Source organism: Sinohyriopsis cumingii, chromosome 3, assembly GCF_028554795.1.
Source record: "Sinohyriopsis cumingii isolate HCF-2022 chromosome 3, ASM2855479v2, whole genome shotgun sequence".
Taxonomy (NCBI): domain Eukaryota; kingdom Metazoa; phylum Mollusca; class Bivalvia; order Unionida; family Unionidae; genus Sinohyriopsis; species Sinohyriopsis cumingii.
In genome coordinates, this window is record NC_142963.1 from 60,823,128 (window position 1) to 60,842,367 (window position 19,240).

The window sequence follows — 19,240 nt, forward strand, 5'->3', positions numbered from 1 at the left end:
TTGTATGAATGTATTTTGAATAGACATTAGCCAGTAAAGGAATCAAAGTGGCCCCTAAACAGGGATGGTCCTGGCTTTTAAAAAGCTGTCGCCAAAAAAATCGCCAACCTCAATATTTTGTCGCCAATTTTAAAAAGGTGTCGCCAGAACAAGTAGTGTACATTTTTCCAAGTGTTAATTTAGTCTATTAATGTAACAGGCAATGAAAATTACAAAAGATGAGTTAGTTAATACTTTAATTACAACAAGCATTAACAAAGTGTTACATGAAGATCCGTCGCGATTTTAGGGCTGCCCACTTGTTGAATGCAGTTTCAAAGTCTAATTTTTCACATCTGTACATGCTGATTCTCATTAAATTCTCGAGAGATGGGATGCAGAGTTTATTTCTGATGTCAGTTTTTATGAGGTTTATCTTACTGAATCCACGTTCACAGTCTACAGTGCTGACAGGTGACACCAGTAGTCTCTCTCAGCAGTCGCAGATGCGCAAGGGTACGTTACCCTGGATTGCACTGCCAACTGAATCAAGTCCTTAACACCTCTATACACCATACCATTCCTGAGAACTTGAACCCTAGCATAAGCCACAAAGGCAGCCAACTCCTGACTAACCAAAGCATTATCAACTTTAGTTGACATTTTAATAATAATAAAACCTTATGATTGTACATTGCAATGTAAGATAAGTGACATATAATGCGACCGTCGATTGCATGCATTCCGTAATTAAATGCCCCCCCCCCCCCCCCCCCCCCGGCTAGCTTCACAAAGCTTGTAGTGAATTGCTTTTTAAATCCCAAGAATGATCACTGAATGTTGTATACATTTTCTCGACAAGCAAAATAGGATCTCCATTTCCACGAATGAAACTTACACGAGTCAACACCTGGCAATATTGGACCGTATGTATAAGCATAAATTCACACTCAATTTAGGGATTCTTTCACTCCTGTATTTTGAGAAATAAATAATTATTTTTGTATTTATACACAGTAGTCGGTACTTCAAAGGTTATCAGTTTTCTATGAAGGTTCAGCAAAACTATTGTATTGGTACATGTAAAAGAAAACAGAAGGATTAGCCATTCAATTAATTGTATCTGTTCAGTTCGCATCTTCAGAAGTCGGTCAGTTGTAGGTATAGTTCGGTAACATGATGGACTGTATCAAAGCATACAGTACTCGGCCCAGATGTCAGCATAAGCAGATTATAATGTAACAATGTACTGTAAAGATGGGGTTGTCAATACGAACAAAGGAACGTTTGTGTAACAGATAGATTCCAATGCATTGCTTAGTCAAGTTTGTGGCTTCCTTTTGTTCTCCCTTTTAATTTATCCAGTCCAAATCTATGATTGTATGGACAAATTAAATAACCAAAAAGTCTGTCGCCAAATAAATCGCCAGATGGGATATTTTTGTCGCCAATAAGGAAAAAAAATCGCAATTTGCGACATTGGCGAAGCCCAGGACGATCCCTGCTATATATCTATTACACAAACTTCATATTAATTTAAGTTGCAAAATAACAAGTTTTAACTTAAGCTGAATTTTATGCCTGACAAATTTTGAGAAAAAACTAAAGGTTTGTTTGAATTTGCCTTATAAACAAATGGATTCAGGCTTTAAAATTTTACAACATTGCATAAAGCCCCCCCCCCCATGTATATGTGAAATACCGTATTAAACATGAAAATTGATGTGCACACAAAAGTGACTGAAAACTACTAGGTGCAAATATAAAATACTGAGAAAATTAACAAATATGATTTTTTTCATTATGGATGATATTTTTGGAGTATTAATGACAGATTTTCATAACATGTGCTTTTTATTATATTTTTCAATTCTTCCCTTCATTTATTATAACATTTTCATTCCAGGTATTGCTTTTGATTATTTTTGTCAAATTTTGTCAGCGTGCCATACAAAGGTAAGAAGAAAAAGGAAGAAGGTGAATGCAAATTTTCAACAACGAACATCTAGAGTTGGACAATGGATGATTTGTAGACAAAGAAAAGGCTTACTTCTATCATAATTATGCAAATTCCTTGATAGAAGCTGATTTTTAAAAAGATTTAATTTAAAAATATGTTTTTCATCACAAATGTTTTATATTTACATTTGCCAAAATGTAGGCTGTACAGTGAAAAATGATTTCAACATATTTTATTTTGGAAAAGAAATATTATGTTTCATGAACTTACCATTGTAAATTTTTAGTACTTGTATTTTTGTTTAAATAATATCAATTCAAACATACTGTGATATTGTAAACCTTGACATGTGATAGGGACCACATTGTTGTGTACGGGTATGTTTCCATATTTTTGCTGTTTTCAACATACCATGTTTACTGTTGGGGTTACAATATACATTTTCATTATGTGGATATATGTGTGTCGGGTTTAACAGCATGTCAGCACAGTATTGGTTATGTGGTGCCAATTAAAAGGTAAGTTCTAAACATGTAAATCTAAAGAACTTTGGGAAGCTAACTATATCCTAAATATATGTAAACATGTAGTACAACAAGATAAAAGATAAAAGGTGAAGATGTTAAAACTGTCAAAGTAAAATGTATAAATACAAAAATATAAAATCACAAAATTTTCAGAAATATGGATGAAAAAAGTTGGAATATGTGTGTAAAAGCTTCCTTTATCTGCATTGGAAAAAATTATAATGGGATTTACATTTCCTATTTTGAGATGGATTTTAAAACACTGGTATGCATTCTTGTTTACAATATATATAGTAAGATTAAGAGATTAAATAGATAAATGAATAATTTTAAGTTGCTTTTAATTTATATATTTTTCTCCTTTTCTAGCTCATCTGGCCATAAGTAGCTCAGCGAGTTTATGGTATGGTCATGTGTCCATTGTGGCATCATACATATATCATTTGTCTGTCTGTCAGGAGAATGAATTTTATTGGCAAAGTATCAGATGAGTTTGATTATGAGTGAGGTCTGTGCATATTAATGAGATGATCTTGCATCTGATTGCTTAGCATTGAGATCAATCTGGAGGCCATATTTCTTATCTGATTTTGATCAAACTTAGAATGTATGTTCGTACATACTAATAGAGTGATCATACATCTGATTGGCTGGGCAACTTAATACTACAAACTTTTTTCCACCCCACAATTTCACTGCATGAATTACTTTGCTTTCGCAAGCTTATTGTTGTCAGTTGCAAAGGTGGTGATTTCAGGAGTAAAACTAACTTGAATTAAGTAATACTTAAGTGTTGTTATTAATCAGTTCCCTCCCTTTCACTCTGATGTCAGTACAGTCTCAGTCCACATCAAAGATGTTCCAACTGATGAAAGTTGACTTACGTATCAGACTGGAAATATGTTGTCTTAATTCTAGACCTCCAGTTACTAAACTGAAAGAGCAAATTTTCTCATTAGGCTGAAGGCTATTACCAGGAAAAGATATAGCAATGCAATATTATGTTAGTGTTACATACTAAAAATTAGTTTTGCTCATCAAAAGAACTACATTCTTCGTAATAATGTCCATCTTGCATTTATCTTCATGATGCAGAAGTTATTCAGTGGTAACTTGCAACAAATTGTCTAGTAAATATTATGTGGATATGGTTAATAGGGTATTATTCATCACTTCTCAGGTCTTGGGTTCAGGGATTTACAAAATATTCTGCTGAGATATATGGAAAATCAGAATTAAATACACTATTAGGTAATGTTCTTTTTTTTCTTTTGCAAAATGGCAATGGTATTAGACCATAAGATATCAGTATCACACCATCAGGATCCTCTTCCATACAGTTATAATAAATGCATAGATTCTAACTGTTACAATAGAAGTATTAAAACTTAATGCATCTAGTCCTGTAATGTCCTAAATGAGTGGAAGAGACAAAGAGAGTGATTATTATTTCTGTGTTTTCATATGTGAATCTTTGTCTGCCATTAGAACATGATATTTGGGTAGAGCTTCCTTTATATCACAGTTAATCTCACATGCATGTATAGAATGAAATACTAAAGTTACTGTATATACTTGCTTATTAGGCGATGCCACATAATGCATCAGCATATCAGGGTCTATGGTGCTTGTTTTACTGCTTCCTCTTAATAAACTGCATAGACCCAGAGTTGCCAGCACATCATGTGACAGCAGATCTGGGACTATTCAGTTGCAGTTGGATCTGACTAATAAGCAAGTATCCATGATTAACTATGTTCAGAAAAAAGTATTGGTTTTCACTGTTTTTCAAATTATCATGACATTTTTTTGTTTTGTTTTATTTGACTGCAATATATTTTTCTTGATTCCTATTATATTTGCTATATACATGTTTGTATTGGTGAAAAAAAAAAGGAAAATGTCATGTGAACATTTGATTGGATTGTTCCTGAGGTTACTTGTTGTCTTAAACTTAAAAATTAAGCAAAAATATTACATTATCAGTTTCACTTCAGTTATATAAAATATTTACACAATAAAATAACATTGCACAGGACATTATCTACCAGCTGTTTCACATTATTTTAATACTTTGGGTGCTATAATTTTTCCTTCTTTTTGGGGGAAAACATTTTAAAAGTTTACAATTGTTTTGGAAGAAGACATGGTGGCCTTTTTTAGGCTGGGGTTACTTCCCTTGAGATGAACATCATAACAATGGGATCATTGTAAAATTTATAATTTTTATGATTTTTCTTTCAGTGTTAGAACAAAGTTTGTATGCCATGTATTCTACAGCAACACATATGTATATGAAAGTTAGGAATTTGTTGTGACTGAGTGTGAATATAAATGTTTTTGCATGTATAGTAGCTTTGAAGATGTTCGGAAATAGGAAATTGTTAGGGACTATATGCAACATGTACAGCCTTTACAACTGTTTTGTTAAGCATACATTATGTATTGTCATCATTATACGAGGCAGAGGGCCCTGTGTGGGTATGTGAGAAAGCTTGCCAGTAGCTTTTTTGTGGGTTGGTGATTCTTTCCGGGGTTTTCCTGGGTTCTTCCTCTACTATTAATACTGACCACCAGGTATAGCCTATCTTGTGCTGAAAAATGGCATTAAAACCCACAACAACAACATCAGGCAGAGGTATGTACATGATTATGTTTTGTGCACCTGTGGAATTCTTTCTCTTCCAGGTAGTAAAATCAGTTAATATGCTATTGATGACAGGTAAATTCAAATATATTATTTATTTTTGAGGATACACATCCTGGTTTGTTTTATTTCTCAGCAATTGTGCCTTTGACAGCTATGCATGGACACAGCAGGATTTAAGTTTAGCCTAAGTTGTGACAAAAGATGGTTAAATTCATCATCTCTGTTAACAAGAGAAATTTGTTATGATGTACCTTGCAAGTGTGCAGTTAAAACGAAGCCCATAAGTTTATATAATTTTATTCTTGTTTTTTCTGTGTCAGAATTCAATAAAAGTATGTAAACAATCTCTTTAATTATTTTGTAAGGACTGTACTCTCAGGAAATAAGTTCAGTGCAAATCTTACTAAAAAGAAGTAGATAATTTTTCCTTTTAATTTAAAATGTTTGATTCTTTTGCAGAGAATCTTGCATCATTGTGGTACATATCATTTTTGCTAAACTCAGTGATTGTGAGGTAGCTGTGAGTGATAGTTGTACTGATTTTTATCTGTGATTTAGTTAACTAGTAGTCCTACAATGTAAGATGCCACCCCAGTTATTTGTATTTTTTGGTCACCTTACTGCCTAAATAATGGTGCTGTGTAGCGTGTTCTGAGATCGACTAACATCAGAACATCAGTTAAAAGGATGATAATTGTCTTGAACAAAATGAAGCTATCTAAACACTTTCTTCAATGTTAGAATATTTTTATTCATTAGGTTAAAGAAACATACTTCTACTTAATCTGATTGCATCATACCCAGCTTCCATCACATTGCATCCAACTGAAATGTAAGTCGATGGAACTTGTAAACACATCCATTTGCTTGTGTCAGAGTTTGAATTTACTAGAAAAAAGACATGGAAGTAAATAAAGTCTGATTAAAACAAATATGACTTTAATTTATAGAAAAGTGTCTATTTGGGCTGCCAAGTTTGTGAGATAGTTCTGAAAATTTGACTTCTCATTCTGATGTTAGTTGACCTTGGAACATGTTACACAGTGCTTTTATTTAGTCAGTAAGACAGTGACCCAAAAAACACAAATGTCAGGGAAGGCATCTTACATTGTATGACTAATTATCTAGGTATAGTGCCAGGTGAGTTTGTAGGATGTCATTCAGCAATTATACTAGTATGCCATCAGCTCTGGAACAATTTTCAGTATGTATCATGATTTTATAAGTGACATATTTCTAGGAGTCTGGACTTGATAAAATATTTTTTGTTTCCTTGGCAACCATTTTTTAACCCTAGTCAAGCTTTTTTTAGCACTGTTTAATTTGCAAAACATGTATAATTTTTGTTAGTCATTATTTTGGAGGAATTACATTAATTGATAAAAAAAAATCCACTGCTGTAGAACAGGTTATTTTTTTTAGATGTTTTTATTGTTGCACATTTCTTTTTCAGTCACTTTTCTGGGAAAATATAACTTCATTTCATATTGAGTTTTATAATTAAAAATTAAATGTTCATTACTGATCATCGGCAGCATAAAATTAAAACATTTCCAAATATTGCATGATTTGAATTGTTACATTTTGTCACCACAGAATAACTTTCTATTTGAAGTTGAGTTTATTCCAAGACTTAAAGTAACCAAGGAATATTGAACATATCACATGTAGTGTTGCTAATAAAAGTTTGTCTCAGTTTTTAAAAAAAGCCAAGTCAATTCATTTTCCATATGCCAACTTTGTAACCCATGTTACTGCTTCAAGTACTGTGAATGTCGGTGTACATGTGCATACAATGTATGCAGTGGTCCTAAGTCATTTTCATTTGTTATTTTCATATATGTTAATAACACTGATTTATACAAATATATGTATCACTGAACAAATTGTGAAAATTTGAAATCATGAACATGATAAATTTTCTGATTTTATAAACATTTATGATGCAGAAATACCAAATATGGGTAGATTTCAATGTGGTTTTAATTTTGCAAGTTTTGTGGTGAGTGGAAGACAATTATGAAGATGTAATCTTTGAAAATCTTAGGCAGAAAAAAGTTGGTGTCATAAAGTTCAAAAATTGTATATAAAAAAATAAACACATGGAATTTTCCTGATAAATATATATGTAATAGATATATTACTGGGCGATATGTTGTAAAAACTGATCTATTGTTGAATGCTGTGTCATTATTAAGATTGTTCACTATTTGGATTGAAGTAGTAAATGTTTTTTCATCATGTGAAGTAGATGTTAATATTCAAAGTTTCATATGTATTTACAACAGAACCTGGCTCTATTTGAAACTCAAATGACAATCAACTTTTATGGATAGGGCCTGCTAATCTTTATACACTGATGACATTTGTATGCAGACCAAAAGAAGGATCATAAACAGTGGTATCCTTTACACCAGGTTTTTTTATATTGAAGTGTTAACATCAGATTAGGCTGTTTAACGTAATCTTGATTGTCTTGAGCTTAAGATTTTATTTCAACCAATCACAGGTGATGTTACTTTTGAAGGATTATTTATGATTGGCTGATCATTGATTATCCTAATGCATGACTTGGTCAAAAGATTACAATTTGGGTCAGTGAGGCACTTTCTCAGTACAATTGGTTACAAAGTTGAATATTCATCAAGCAAGCATTTCATGTTTTACATCAATAAATCATATAGCATTCTTGATTCAATGTAATTATCCATAGAATACTTAGAATTGTTACAGTAAAAGTGAATCAGCCATCAGCAATTTATGACTGGAACTTAGAATCTCCTTATGATTGCTGCAAGAAAGTAGTCTGTGAGTAAATGACTGTATTCAGTCATTTTGGTTTACAATTATGTGTTTTACAAACAGAATATACCGGTTAATTTTTCAGTTGATTTTATTGCATATATATATCTATATCTGAATATTTTTTAATGATTGCTGTTAAACGTATTTCAGCATTCTATAATTTGATTGGTAATGGGTATGCATAGATCGGAAAATCTTAAGCAGTGGCTTTTTGTTCGTTGTCCATTGGTATGAGTTTGTTATTGCTACTTCTCCTAAATTACTGTAAGGATTCCCACAAAACTTTACAAAATACATTCATCCAATGCTCTAGTTGGTCCTAAATAAAAATGGACATCCAATATGGCCACAGTGGCAGCCATTTTGAGAATCTTTGCTATTCCTGAATGGATGATATTGATATGAGGTTTTCACTGAAAAAGCTTATTGGTCTGGAATGAAAACAGTACTAATCTTACTTTCAGTATGGCTGCCAGAGCTGCCATCTGGAAAATGTTGTTTTCACAATGTTTCCTAAAGATGTAGTTGTGACATGAATAAATGATGGCATTGACATGGGGTTTACATTAAATGGCTTCTAGTTCATTGGTTCTGAATGAAAATGATCTGAACACCAGCTTATCCATACTTTTTTTTAAAAACAAAAACCAGACCTAGTTGATCTTGGGGTGAAGTCATAGGTCATTGATTGCATTTTTATACTTCTAAGAGTTTATAAACACAGTGATTTTGATCATAGGTCATTGATTGCATTTTTATACTTCTAAGTGATTTTGATTATAGGTCATTGATTGCATTTTTATACTTCTAAGTGATTTTGATTAAATTTTGTATTTATATGCAGTTCATTGAACAAGTTGATAGTTAGCAATCTGACATTAATTTTAAAATTAGAAGTCTTTACATGTTTTTTTTTGCTGTACTGACTTGTAAGCATAATAACACAGAGTGTGTGCATAGATATTTATTATTAGCTCAACTCGATTAAGCAAACAGCATAAGCAACGATGTAGATAAAAGTATATAAATTTTGTACAACCTCTCATAAATTTTTATACTAAAATTTTGGCAAAATTGAGAATCTTTGCTTAACAATGGTTTTTATGTATGTGTAAAATTTAACATAACAATCTATTACCACTTTAGTTTTTGTTACTAAAGATAATAAGAAACTTTGACATTGATAGTCAATTGTCTGATTTTATTGGTATCCCACTGGATTTTACTAGGATACCATTTAATTTGTGCCAGTCTTTTGGTGCTTTAGATATAATCAGTGTGCCAGTTTGCAGATGGTTTTTCTTTCTCATATTGTGTTTTTATTTTATTTATACAAGCTGCTTGTGAACGTAGAAGACAGATATATATATATATATATATATATATACAGTGTTTTCTGAAACATATTTCAACAGTATAAATTGATCTTATCTCTCATTTCTATAGTTAAGTGTAGTACTAAGAGGATAATCTTTTATGTATTATTCTGTTAGTCACTGAAATCTTTTGGAGCCATCAAACAATTTATTGGTAAATATTAACTTAGACATAAAATTATATATAAATATTGATTGTAATTTTTTTAGCTCATTTTTTTCAGGTTAAACTATTATAACAGCTTGTAGTTAGGACTTTTCAAATTGGATTTCAAAATGTGCACATAATGTTACTCAATGAATGTACATTTGTGAACATACCAACAAAAATGAAAACCTTAATGCATGCTTATATGATCAAATGAATTTAATTTATGTAACATATAGCCTTAGATTTACTTAAAAATAATGATATATTTCTGGTATAACACCATTCCAGTTCATTTTTTCAAATTCATATGACCCAAACATTTCAACTATGTTTTTGAATATCATCAGCATTTATTTTAAAGTTTGTTTGTTTTTATTGTTTTACCCCAAAAATGACATTTTCACATTTTTTGTGATTATGACCTGCCATAAATGAGCCATGTTACAAAAACTGAGAAAAATTCACTCATCAGCATGTATTTTTCTTTGTTTATTTGATAAAAGGAGTCTGTGATCTTCAATCTGAAAATTGACTGAAGTTTAGATACTCTTTAAGGTATTGTTTTATGGATGGTTACAGGGTAATTATCCCATATTCTTTGTAATGGCCCTAGCTTATTCATCTAGGACTAGCACACCACTGATACATTTTGTAAGTGATCATAGATTTTAGGACATTCAGTTACATAAAAATATACATTTTTTAAAATCTAAATATTCCAGCATTTCGTTGATGATCATCATTACATTTGTGGTTCATGGAATCCACAAAATCCATGAAACCATGTATCCAGTGAAGAAGAGTCAGTTTGCAGTAGCTATGTTTGTTATACATAATTACCAGCGTCAGTGTGAAATTGTAGTCTAGGTGTTTGATACTTTTAATACGTTCCTATGGCAGATAAATGTTTGGTTATCAAGATAAAATTTCAGTCTTTATATCTTATTTGCATGTTTAAAATCTAATGAAAAATTTCACTTAGTAAATTTTCAGAGATTTTCTCAGAACAAATCACAGTTTATATCTTCCTATTATGTATGTGGATTTATTTGCATCTGAAAGATAATATCTTATTTGATTGCTAGTTCACTAATAATTTGTGTATGTGGATTTAATTATTTTTTTTAATTTATGCTTGGGCTTTCTTGAGCTTGATATTTAATTGTATTTTTCAAGGGGCCCTGAGTGGTCTAAAGCGCTCTCCATTACAAATCACTGCCATCTCACCTGTCTGCGTGGGTCTGAATCTCCGATTTGGCCAGTGTGGGTATGTGAGAAAGCTTGCCAGTAGCTTCTTGTGGTCAGTGGTTCTTTCCTGGATTTTCCCGGGTTCTTCCTCCACCATTAATACTGGCAGCCATATATAGCCTATCGTGTGCTGAAAAGTGGCATTAAACCCAACAACAACATTTTTCAATGTTTTTTTTTCAACTTTAATTTTCTTCAGGTAATGATGATTGTCATCATGTATACTTTAAGAATGCATGAAGATACAAATAATAGGATACATCTGTACATGAGTCATTATTCACTTTTTGGTATTGTTTAAATTTGATTTGTCAACACTCAGAGTCCCAGTATAGCACTATTCAGCTTGCAAGCAAATTTCATCAGAGTGCTACATCACTGGTTGACAAAATATGAGATGATTGCAGTGGTGATAACATTAAGAGAAAAAAAAAGTTTCGGTCTGTAAAATGAAATATTGAATTAAGATGTTCTTCATGCTATTTTCCATCAATGAGTCACTTTATTGCTGTTCATGAATGAAGGTACCGCATATATTACCATATACAGTTGGGATTAACTGAAAACAACATAAACTCTGATCTGCGGCTGCATAATTCACTGACAGAACAGGTCTATGTTGTTTCTTCAACCATTTACTCCTAACAAACTACATTGACCCAGATCTGCTAGCATATTATGTTATGGTAGATCTTGGTCTATGAGCTTGCAATTAGATCTAATTTGTATAAGAATATATGCAGTAATTTATGTACATTTCAGCATTTTTTCTTCTTGTTTGTTTTTGCCCACCAATTATTAAATATTAAAGAAAAAGGCTGTGTTTTGTCTTTTGTCTATCAGTAAGTTGAATGTCAAAAACTAGAGCATGAAATAGTACACAAAATCAGGAAAGCAATTAAGACCAAATCATGATACCATGGAAAATGGCCCATAATTAAAGAAAGGTTTCTTTCCTTACCTACCATACTGGAGTACAACTAACTATTGAGTATTATGGTGTCAAATCAAAGTAAGACATAAGATTTTTAGAATTATTTGGTTTTTATGGAGTTCATATCTGCCTAAATTCACTTGTTTGAAAAGACCTATAAAAACAGAAAATATAGCAGATTTTTTTGAAGACATTTCTTTGTTTTTGTCCTTAGACTCCAAGTTAATTGTACTCTGTCATGGCAGAAGGAAAATAGGCAGCGTTTCAAATAAGGAAATGGAGCACCCTATACAGTGTTCCCGTATGTGCCTCATTCCTTGTATCCATAATGGGGAACACAATTATTATGCTATTATGTTTGTTTATAATTTTGTTTCGGCACAATAATTTGATTTGTCCACCATCTACAGTTACCAAACTTTGTGGATGTGTTAAGGAAGAACCCTTTCGATTAAACAATCAAAGCTCAAAGGTCACGGTCACTGTTGCTAAAAGAAGAGAAATGGTTTCTGTACAATAACTTGAGTTTTCTACCAACTAGTCACCAGAATTTATGGCTTGCATCTGGTGTAAAGAAGCTTTTTGATTCCAGAGAAAAAAGGTCAAATGTCAAGCACAATGAAATAAGAAATTTATTTCTGTACAGTAACTAGTGTTCTCCATCAAATAGAGTTACTAAACTTTGTGGATGGCTTGCAACTATGGTAAAAAAACCATATTGAGTTTTGGGGTCAAATAGTCAAAGGTAAAGGTCAAAGGCTAAAAGGAATCAAATGATTTTTGAACAATAACTGTAGTTCTCCACCATCAACAATTACAAAATACTGTGGATCGCTTGCAGACCAATATAACTGTGAATGAGAGAAGAAAAATGGTTTCCACACAATAACATAAGTAGTTCTGCATAACTTACCTGGACCACACATAAAGGATGACTTGCACTTGGGGTATGGAAAAAGCCTATTGAATTTGAGATCAAAATACAAAAGATTCAAGGTCACTGTTACTGTTTCCACACAATAACATTAGATGCACGTCATATACCTTGACTGAGCTTTGTGGATGACTTGCACTTGAATAAGAAAGGAGCATATTGATTTGGGGCTCAAATATCAAAGTCACTGTGACTGGATGAATAAAAATGGTTTCCACATAATAACAATAGTTCTACATCGTAGACCTGGACCAATCTTTGTGGACAACATGCTCTTGGGGTATGGAAGAAGCCTTTGTATTTTGGGTTTGAAAATGTTGCAGGTCAGGTCACTGACTGAAAGAAGAAAAATAGTTTCTGCAACCAAATTTCAGTTATATGCAAAGACGGCTGTTAAATATGGACAGACATAGTATGTGCCAGTCAAAGTACTCTTACTGAGTCTTGACATATTCTGATACTGCTCTTCAAACTGAATAAATTATTCTTAAACTGAGCTTATGATAGCTTATTATGAATCCTGAACAATCATGTTGTCAAGTATATCAAACAAAAGTTAATTAATCAGTATTTATAAACAGTCTCTGGAAAAGGTATTATCTTTATTCAGTTCATAATAGAATCACTTACTATGTACCTCCTTTTAAATTAAAGACATATTAAACTTATTGTGCAGTTTAATAGTTGCAAGTCAGGTATAAATTATCAAACAAAATAAAGACTTCAGTGAAATGTAGATTTGTTTATTTCACTTTTTCATTCTGTTTAAATAATCTAATATATAGTCATTACATTATCATTTTGTACTGATTAGATTGTTTGTGTATTCATAATGTAAATAAATGTCCTCACTACACAATTCATATCAGTGCAATTCTCTTGGCCTTTTACTATTGGATACTTAAGTACATGTTTTATGTTGGACATAAACCTTAATCATATTTTCTGATATCTTCTTATATGCACTGTAAATATTTGCTTATAAGTCGAGTCAATGTTGTATAATGTGCCCACATATCAGGATCTAAGGTGTTTGTTCTACTGGCTACTCCTAACAAACTGCAGAGAACCAGATCTACCTGTGCATTATGCGTCGGCAGATCTGGGTCTGTGAAGTTTGAAGTTGTACTCGACTTATAATTGAGTTTATATTGTATTCTCTACCTTTGAGAGAGCAAAAAAGTTGTTCTTTGTCACTTCTGATTACTTTCTGATGACACTTGCTCCAGAAAGCAATACAAAGTGGTAAGAACAACCTAATGCTATACTTTGTATTATGCAACTAAATTTTATGAATGTAAGATGGCATTATAATTACCATATAAACTGCATATTTTATTAAGGGTTCACTCCCAATGGGTTAATGTAGAGTTCATTTGATTTATAGTTATTACATGTAGGTCACAGTTCAAGGTCATAGTACAGAGGCTCTGTTATATATATATATATATATATATATATATATATATATATATATATATATATATATATATAACTTTGATTCTTGGTGCATAACTTGTATACATTTTTAAGTATTGATGAGCATGTAACATATGTTTGCCATCTCTAAAGAAATGTAATTAATGTTCTTTTGTATGAAAGTCAATAATATAAAATATTCTTTACAATTTTTTTTATCTCTATCTCCTGATTAGTTAGTTTCCTGAATGGGCAGAAAAGAAATCTTAAAAAAATTGGCTTTCCTGTTTTCCCTTGACAAATTACAGACTATTTAATGCAGTGAATTATCTTCTCAAATAACAGGAAAACAAATATTTTGAATCACAAAAGATCAAAACTGATTTGATTATTGTTGGTTACTATTGCTCTTGAAAAGTTATCAATAATAGCATTTGCAATTTATTTTGTGTAAATAGATACAATTTTCTACATAATCTGTATAGTGTAAATATATACAGTTTTCTATGTAATCTGTGTAGTGTAAATAGATACAGTAAAAGCTTTTGATGTATATCTAATTGTTACTATAGTAGGAAATGTACAGCCATTATTTGAATTCAGTACCAAAAGTAATCATGACATAATGAAAATCACAATTATGGTAAATTAATAAATATGAATCACTGGCAATGCAAGATAAGAACACTGTAAATAATTACTAAAAATATATTTCTATAAAAGGTGGAAAATTTAGAACTAGTAATACCAGAATTTCTAATAAAAGTAGACATATAATTGTACCAATATATTATATAAAATACATAAAATCAACATAATCCAGTTAATAATGTTTCCTCTCTCTCTCTCTCAATAAGCTTTTCTAACACTTTGTAATGCTTCTTTGCATAATGGGTCCAATTCTCCATCACTGCCTGGAAAAAAAAGTGTTCACATTTATGTATGAAAGAAAAAAGAGAATATGCTGAAGGAAATCATTTGATACAGACTAATTAGCAAAAGTGATTCTTGGATTTTGTTAACAATTTAGAATTAGGCAATGGTTAACACATACAGGTATGCATACAAATACAGTTTTCCTTATATTATCCTTGGGAAACAACATTAACGAACACTGAATAGAGAACATGTAAAATGTCTGAATCTTTAAAGTAAAAATCTCTGGGCTTATATTGGATGTGTTGCTTTACCAGTTCATGCTTTCTCAACTGTCTGTACCTGTTTTCTAGTATTTGTATTCACAGTAAGAAAGAAGTAAGTAAAATGATGGTGAGGAAACCATAATACCAGCTCTTGTACTTAAAGCTTTTTTAATTTGCACTACAGGCTAAGTGTTAACTCCAGATCTGCAGTTGTATAATGGATTTTCCTCCTCCTTCTCCTCTGTTTGTGTGTATGTGTGTGTGTGTGTGTGTGTGTATGTGTCTGATTTTTGTTCTCTTTTTATCATCTTATTTTTTTATTTAAAAAAAGCATCACGGGATATTGCAACCCCCCCCCATCTATCTGTCTACCGATTTCTGTCTGGTCTTCTGTGTTACCACATCTCTTAAAATACTGTGAGAAAATTGAGACAACTTTTTAGTTATGTTGCCATATGGAATCTATCTGCACAAGTGGTATCACCCTTGGTTCCTGGGATGGTTCTGAGGTCAGATATACACAATTTTCAATTGCAATCACATTATAAAATATTTTCTGGCCAAACTTTACAAATGCAATTACAGCAGGAAAATGCATCATATATGTTATGGATTTTGCATGAGGACTTCTGGGTCAATTTTCTGGGGTTGGGTACAGTTTGCAATGGGGAGGGAGATTTTTTACCTGAATATTTAATAAAATTCTGTGGGGACTTTGCAATGGCAGACAATTACAGTTGCTCTGGTAATCTTTCTGTCTTTGTTTGTAATGTGACAGTTTCCTTGGATTACCCCCCTTCTTGTGTATTAAGACCTCTCTTTTATGTGTTGCTTATTAAATGAATAAATAATCATGTCTTTTATATAACCTCCAAAGGCTAAAAATGTCCACAAAAAATTATATAGCTCTTTGAATTTTACTGCCTTTAAAATTAAAGTGAATAACATGAGATACCATAGTCCAAATTTCTGATGTCACAGGTGAAGATTTTCTCTCCATTTACCCACAGTTCCACTCTATTCAAGTCTTCAATCTCAACTGTTTCTACAGTGTGTCCATCTCCAGTAAGCATACCTAGTAAAAACAGTGAAAAAGTTAGAAGAGTTGAGCTGCAAAATACAAGGAATATAAAGAACTTATATGTCTTGATACGTGGAAAATGAAAATAAATCACCTAAAATAGGAATGGGAAGTGAGCTATAGTAAAAGTCATACAGGTCATATATGCATTCAGTACTGTATATTTCAGTAATGGGTGTTGTTTTTTAGAATACAATTACATGTATCTTTAAATGGTGATAATCTTTAAATGGTGATAGTTCACTTTATCTGGATCCTCCTACATCCATATTCCTTTGGAAGGTTATTTATTTACAAGCCCGGTCATACACATCTAGCCAAATTCAGTGTTAAAGTACATGGACATTTTTGGACCAGGTCAACTGAAAGGTGTGATCCAGAACAAACTGGATTGAATGTCATGTGATGTGATGTCACAGTGAAAACTACATATGTTGAAATAATTTGTATTAGCCTATATTGCAACAATCAGACCTAACAAGTTTCTTTCTTCACCCAGTTTCATACCTGGCCACCACTGTAGAAGTCCATAACAATTAAAATTATTCATCTGAATGTTTCTCGATGACAGTTAAGGTGCAGAGCATTTATTAATCAGGATTCAATAAACTTTGGTTAAACTATATTAGTATTAAATTTTCAAACAACAAAATATTTGAGTAAATACACCTACATGACCACCTCAGCATACACTATAGATGTATTTAGGATGGATGAGCATTCTTATAAATGTTGTCTTTTGCTTTTTTAAATAACACAACTAACACAAATATGATGGAAAATGATTGTTGTAAATCACTTACATTACTATGCATTAGTTAGATGGCATGTAGAAGATTCCATATGCCATACACATGGTGAGATATAGGTATCACTTTTCAGGCTGTGACCACATTTTTTTCATCAACATTACAATTTTGTGATAAAAATTTTGCAAGTCAAATATAGGTGATGGGGATGAATATTACATTACATGGAAGCATGTAAGGTACTTGATTCTGTAGACTGCATGGTCAACTTCAATGCTGGCTCAATCCTGGTTGATGCTTTAATTCAAGCGGAATGCCCAAAATTATTTGACATTGAATCCCAACCAAAAGTATAGAAAATATGATAAATTAGTAACTTTTTATGATATTGACATGAGTGATTATGTTGGCAAGGTGGTTGTAACATTACAATGCTACTAATCAACAATAACAATATTCTATCTCAGATCCAGTGTGCAGGGGACACTGTGTTCCCTGTTAAAGAAAAACACTAGACTATGCACAGGACTTACTGATATTATGGTGTAGAAAGTTTTGACGTGAAATTAAAAATATAGTAGAAGAAAGCACTCATTGGATATGCTCTACCAAGCCTATTCATAGTTACGATCAACTTGTGACTATCACGACCACTCTGTCTGTGCCCTTTACATGGAGTGTTATTTCTTGTTTGTGTCTGTCTGTGACCTGAACATTTCTTTTCTTTATGATACTTTTAATTACTTACATTTTAGACCCTCCAGTCGTGGTTGTCTGTGATCTACAATACCACATGCTTCATAGGGACCATGGTGGATCAACACTCTTGCGTTGACAGGCATTTTAAAATCTCTGAAAGTAATCATTGGCCTTTTAAAATTAAAAACACACCATGATTTGTTATAATTGTCATTAATATATATGATATGTATATAGAATATATAGTTGGTCTATACTATAAGCATATCATAAACACTAATAATAAACTGTTACAAATGCCAGTGTTCACTAAGCAAGTTCAGAAAATTATTTGTTACTTGAAGTTGTACCATCTCTTCCAAAAACTAAAATTGCAACCTATCACTCAAATTAGAAGAATCATTATAAAATAATATCTGAAGTTATGAATTGATTTCTTAAATAAATTGGCCCAATGACTATGTGGTATTTTAAACAAAGTATAACAAAGCCCAGTATTTCTCATTACTTGTTAAATAAAATATTTATACTTTGAACAAAGAAAAATTAACTCAACAATTTCAAAAATATAACTTCAAGTAGTGCAACAGAAAATGTACACTGACACTCTTTTATTTATTTCTGCCTATCCGATCATTACTCTTCTGACTGTCCTATCACTTCCATCTTCACTTTATCTTTGACCAAGCACCACCCATTGCTTAACAGTCAAGTGTGACTGCGTCAGCGTATTTACAGATAGATAGAACAGATGTTTCATACAACTGTATTATTGTGTTATTTAAGAAAACTGACCTATTCATTAGGCTTAGTTTTCTCTCTATGATTAGAATTAAAGACTTTATATAACATCATTTACTGTACAAAATATGTTACCATCATAAACTGAGTAACAGGAACTTTTCCCCATAATATAGATATAACTTCTATATTACTAGGTAACCCCATACAATTCATATTAGATCAATGAGATTTTCAAGACGGCCAAAAAGTACATAATTGCAACCAAAAGATTGGTTTAATCACTACTTGAGTCTAAACATTAATCTGTTTTATCTCTGGTGCAGAATTATTTTGTTACTTACTTACAAGTAAAAACTTATTCACCTACCCGTCCCACCAAAGTCTACATATTCATATTTTGCCCCCCCCCCCCCCATGCAAGACTATTTACTGTTTGGCATTATTGCAATATTGCATGTAAAATATAGATGTAATATCTCATTATGACGTTTCAATGTGTGCGATCATATGCCCTCACTATTCACATCAGCCAGAAACCTCTATCCTTAAAGTATGTCTTGTTTGATTTTATGAACTTTCCATGATGACTTCAGCAAATAAATAATGTTTAAGTCACAATCAAATCAGCCATAGATCTGAGTCAGCCAAAATAGTTTGTGTACATGTTTTTTCGTACGCGTTTATCCTTGTATACCTTAAATTGGCAAATAAATCTTTAAAAGTGATTTAAATTGAGAGACTCCATAGAATTAGCCAGCAGCGCCGTGTTTCCAGGAAGTAAACACACATTTGGATTACATTGGACATTTCTGTTTGGTCGTCCGAAAACTTGAGAAGCTCTC

The 19,240-nt window shown here is 32.0% G+C and overlaps 2 protein-coding genes across 4 annotated transcripts in view; one reads left to right on the plus strand and one right to left on the minus strand.

Annotated features, from left to right (window-relative positions):
* LOC149802950 (bifunctional methylenetetrahydrofolate dehydrogenase/cyclohydrolase, mitochondrial-like) overlaps nt 1-11,512 on the plus strand; it is a 32,918-nt gene extending 21,406 nt beyond the window's left edge. The window contains exons 7-8 of one of the 2 annotated variants that reach the window (XR_016420115.1): nt 1,886-8,601; nt 8,661-11,512. The gene's annotated coding sequence lies outside the window, so the exon portion shown is untranslated. Of the gene's footprint in view, nt 1-1,885 lie in introns of both variants that reach the window. The other variant, XM_089952463.1, reaches the window with a different exon arrangement.
* A 1,779-nt stretch (nt 11,513-13,291) lies between these two features.
* Nucleotides 13,292-19,236, minus strand: LOC149802951 (UPF0728 protein-like). Of its 2 annotated transcripts, none has more exons than XM_089952465.1 (4): nt 19,093-19,236; nt 17,704-17,807; nt 16,081-16,200; nt 13,292-14,897 (listed from the first exon to the last, which is right to left on the minus strand). In XM_089952465.1, the coding sequence occupies exons 2-4, from the start codon at nt 17,795-17,797 to the stop codon at nt 14,833-14,835; spliced, it is 279 nt and encodes a 92-aa protein (XP_089808591.1). In that variant the 5' UTR covers nt 17,798-17,807; nt 19,093-19,236; the 3' UTR covers nt 13,292-14,832. The 2 variants fall into 2 exon arrangements, with proteins under 2 accessions (XP_089808591.1, XP_089808593.1); XM_089952467.1 differs by lacking the exon at nt 19,093-19,236 and adding an exon at nt 18,916-19,042.
* Between the last annotated feature and the right edge of the window lie 4 nt (nt 19,237-19,240).

Excerpts from the sequence above, each read along its gene's own strand:
- LOC149802951 (XM_089952465.1), bottom strand. The coding sequence starts at position 17,797 with ATGCCTGTCAACGCAAGAGTGTTGATCCACCATGGTCCCTATGAAGCA. Across the intron at positions 16,201-17,703 it reads ACGACTGGAGGGTCTAAAAT|GTATGCTTACTGGAGATGGA; the intron begins GTAAGTAATTAA and ends TGTTTTTACTAG. Across the intron at positions 14,898-16,080 it reads CATCAGAAATTTGGACTATG|GCAGTGATGGAGAATTGGAC; the intron begins GTATCTCATGTT and ends TTTTTTTTCCAG.